This window comes from Austrofundulus limnaeus, unplaced genomic scaffold (assembly GCF_001266775.1).
Source record: "Austrofundulus limnaeus strain Quisiro unplaced genomic scaffold, Austrofundulus_limnaeus-1.0 Scaffold1559, whole genome shotgun sequence".
In the NCBI taxonomy this organism is placed as follows: domain Eukaryota; kingdom Metazoa; phylum Chordata; class Actinopteri; order Cyprinodontiformes; family Rivulidae; genus Austrofundulus; species Austrofundulus limnaeus.
In genome coordinates this window covers 46537-50643 of record NW_013953961.1, presented here as the reverse complement: position 1 = coordinate 50643, position 4107 = coordinate 46537, and the positions used below count along the sequence as shown (strand labels likewise).

The 4107-nt window shown below is 44.9% G+C and overlaps 1 protein-coding gene across 4 annotated transcripts in view; it reads right to left on the bottom strand.

The window, feature by feature from the left end:
• ift70 (intraflagellar transport 70) overlaps positions 1-3311 on the bottom strand; it is a 13129-nt gene extending 9818 nt beyond the window's left edge. For 2 of the 4 annotated variants that reach the window (XM_014032858.1, XM_014032859.1), the window contains exons 1-8: positions 3155-3305; positions 2725-2790; positions 2290-2499; positions 1990-2046; positions 1733-1868; positions 825-929; positions 610-738; positions 264-313 (exon numbers count right to left, since the gene is read on the bottom strand). In XM_014032858.1, coding sequence (XP_013888312.1) covers positions 264-313; positions 610-738; positions 825-929; positions 1733-1868; positions 1990-2046; positions 2290-2499; positions 2725-2790; positions 3155-3202 — 801 coding nt within the window. In that variant the 5' untranslated portion in view covers positions 3203-3305. Of the gene's footprint in view, positions 1-263; positions 314-609; positions 739-824; positions 930-1732; positions 1869-1989; positions 2047-2289; positions 2500-2724; positions 2791-3154 lie in introns of all 4 variants that reach the window. The other 2 variants (XR_001312479.1, XM_014032857.1) reach the window with 2 other exon arrangements.
• Positions 3312-4107: the final 796 nt, after the last annotated feature.

Below are 4107 nucleotides of genomic sequence, written 5' to 3'. Positions count from 1 at the left end.
AGGAGTTATTCATTGAGTTACACCAGGAGTTATTCATTGAGTTAAACCAGGAGTTATTCATTGAGTTAAACCAGGAGTTATTCATTGAGTTACACCAGGAGTTATTCATTGAGTTACATCAGGAGTTATTCATTGAGTTACACCAGGAGTTATTCATTGAGTTAAACCAGGAGTTATTCATTGAGTTAAACCAGGAGTTAATCAGAATTAAACCTAGAAATAATCACAGAGTTAAACCAAGTGTATCATTCAGGAAGACTTACCTCCTCTGCTCTGGGGGGCATGTCTGTCAGGGCCTCCTGAGCTCCTTTCACTGCATGAATCCACAAGAAGAGGAGAGCATGTCAGTACACACACACACACACACATTTGTTCTTCTGTCCTTATGGGGACTTTACACTGACTTATACTCATTTACTGGTCATTTCTGTAGCCTCAACACTTACCATAAGCTCAGTTCACACCTTAGTCCTAATCYCTGACCCTAACCCTAACCAAGCCCAGTCCCCAATGGGGACCAGGCTTTTGTCCCCATAAGGAACAGAGGATTATAAAATCAATGAAATTTCAGATGTAAACAGGTGTTTTTAAGTCCTTTAAGGTTCTTACGGTTCTTCAGCTGGTATTCAATGGCTGCTTTGAGGTTGAAGGCTTCGATGAGGGCTGTCTCATGAAGAACCAGCGTGTTCCCCACACTGTGCACGTCGATGCCTTCAGTCTTTAACCCGATGCTCAGCTCTGACAACAGACAGAACATGTGAGAAACCAAAGTTTAGATGTAAAGAGACCAGACRGCTGCACATCCACAGAGTCAACACTTCCACCTGGATGTTCAGTGATTCCTCGTTCAATGATGTCTGTGATGTAGACCAGGGCCTGGGGGTAGTTCTTCAGGCTGTAGTAACTCAGGGCGATGTTGTAGGACAACGCTGACAGAACAACAAGAAGAGCCATGAGACACCTGGAGGTTCCTGCAGACTCATGTCATCTAACAGGTGTTCAGTGGACTGAACCTGTACTGGACTTATCAAGTCCCTACAGACTCCTGAGCTCAAATCATTCACCCATTCATCTGTTCACTCATTCATTCACCCATTCATCCATTCACACGTTCATTCACCCAGTCATGATGGTCAGCTACACTGTAGCCACAGCTGGGACAGTGACAGAGAGGGGGCTGCCATGCACCGGTGGCACCGGACCCTCTGACCACCATCAGCAGGTAAGGCAGGTGAAGTGTCTTGCTCAAAGACACAACAACTGAGACAGCTGGACAGGGGATAGAACCAGCACCCCAGCAGCAGTTAACCAGTGCAGGACATCTCTCAGCACTGGGCCAGGTTTGGTGTTGCTTCAGAACTCCTGGTCCCAGAGAAGAACCAAACCTTTACTGGTCTAACCTGATCTACCTGGATCCATTCAGGTGCTGAGTCAGGGGTTCTGGAGACCCTGCAGACCTCGTTAGTGAGTCAGGGGTTCTGGAGACCCTGCAGACCTNTGAGTCAGGGGTTCTGGAGACCCTGCAGACCTCGTTAGTGAGTCAGGGGTTCTGGAGACCCTGCAGACCTGGTTATTGTTCTGTTCTTTGACCTTTTCTAATGAAAGCATCAGAGCTGAAAGATGTGGGCCTTAAAGAAGAACTCCTGTTTGGTTCTTTGAGCTGTGTCAGGCTGGTTCACAGCACAGAACAGGTGTTTCTTCAACAGGAGCTCCTGGATGTCCCTGTGCTCACCTGGCAGGTATCCCAACACCTGCATGGCAGACAGGAAGTTCCTGCAGGCCTCCTCATGTCTGCCCTCCTGATACAGCAAACAGCCCATGTTGAACACGTAGTCTGGATCATCTGGAGGCAGCTGCTCCAACAGCAACTGTAGACACACAGAACCAGGTCYGGTCAGAACCAGGTYCAGTCAGAACCAGGTCCRGTCAGAACCWGGTCCAGTCAGAACCAGGTCCAGTCAGAACCAGTGATGAAAGCAGCAGAAGCACCTTGGCAGCAGAATAATCCTCCTCACAGTACTTGATGCAGGCCTGCAGCTTCACCATCTGAGACAAACAGGACAAAAGACACAAAGTGTCTCAACACATGGACAGTGTCCACAGAGGACAGGACTGTGAGGACTGAGCTCCTGGTCTGTACATGTTGTTGTTTTTACAGAGCATGAAAACACATCAAACCCTCTGAGTTTCTACTTTCATCAGAATCTAAAGTCCAGGAGCAGTCGGAGCACAGCTGCTGCTTTAGAGAAGCAGTCCTGGTCCAGGTGGGTCCGGCTGCAGGTCTGGTACCTTAGTGTGCGTGTTGGGGTTGTCCAGAGCAAACGAGGCCTTGGTGGCTTCAGGGTAGGCCCCGGCCCTGTACAGAGACTGGGCGTAGTACAGTCTGTAGTCCTCCACCTCAGGGTGCAGCTGGCTCAGCTGCTCGTAGCACTCTGCAGAGCTGCTGAAGTCCTGCAGGTGAAAGTAGCAGAAACCCAGCAGAGACAGGGCCGCCCTGGACTGAGAGACGAGAGGAACACAAAGAGTCATCATCTGGATCTGTCATCATCAACTGAACCCTGATCCTGATCCTGATCCTRATCCTGATCCTGATCCCTAAACCAGGATTCTGTCCAAACTTTCAGCAGGATTTTTTACCTGCTCTGAACTGAAAACATCCACCTGCTGACTCTGAGGGTTCTGGTGGTTCTGGTGGTTCTGGTGGTTCTGGARGTTCTGACTCACCTTTGTGTGTTTCTGCAGCTGGCTGCTCAGGATCTGAATGGCTTCAACATATTTTCTATCTTTAATCTGAAAACAGAACATTTCCTGTTAAAGTTTTTAATTTGACTTCCTGTGAACACGTGCAGACTGAGAGGACATTTATTCATGAATAAAACCTTATTTAAACAAGTTSAATATAACACTAACTTCACGCTAAATGATTTATTATAAAAATCTTTTTAAATTAAAGTCAAACCTTTTCTTATTGATGCCGAATTTTAGAGAAGAGGTAACATATACACATGTGTAATATAATGCGTGTTTATCTGTAAAACATAATAAAAAAAAACAACAATTTAAAATTACTACAACGTAGTGTGGCGGAGCGTGGCCGCTGCTAGCCGTTAGCTTGAAGCTAAAGTAGCTRAAGTAGCTGAAGTGTTGTCCTCACCAGTCTGTAGACCGTAGCCGTGTATTCTCCGTCTTTAACAGCTGCCATGGCGACAGGATGAACGTGAAGAAACACAAAATGTTTGTAGTTTTTCTCCAACTCGGTTAGCTAGCTCATCCTCACGGAGGGCGTGTAGCTGTTACTTAGCAACGTCAACCGGAAATAGAAGCGTTGACAGGCGTGTGCAGCAGCCAATCAGTTAGGTTGAACTGGTAGATTTAAATCAAAGCTTCTCAGACTGAAGCAGATGCTTTAAACATTTAATTTTCTCATGGTTTCACGTCCTTATAAAGAAGTCTTTATTAATCCAGACAAASCCCTCTGAGACCACAGATGTGTTTGAAGGGCGGCCTGGGTCTGACCTGTTCTGATGTTTGTAGAAAACACAAAGTGTGTGTGAGTGTGTGTCAGACTGAATCAGTTTATCTTCTGTCTGCTCCTCATCATGTCCTGCTCCTGCTCTGCTGTTGTTCTTTAATAAACAAATGTCTCCTTTCTGTTTCAGCTGAACTCTGGTCTGCCTGCAGCTGCAGGTCCAAACCTCTGGAGCTGGTTCTGTCAGACACACTGACAACATTGTTAATGTTGAAATGATCAGACTGTGTCCCAGGAGGACGAACTAAAGGTTCAGAAGACAAAAAAAGAAAACTTTTATTCATTGTTCWTGTTAAAAGGATGATTTTAAAAAATATATATGTTCTGATTAATTATATAAAAACAATTAGAGAAAAGTAGATTATAGGAGAATGATTTGTTTTTTATAAATGAATGAAAACATGATTTGAACACATGAAATGTGTTTCTGTCAATCATCCAGTCACATTTTATTAAGAGGAAAGCTGCTGTAATTTGAAGGGATTAAAATCAGAATAAATCTGAAGGACTTCAGTAAAAACAATAAGACTCTGGAAGAAATATGAAATTATTTAATTTGTATGTTTGAGGAGTTATTG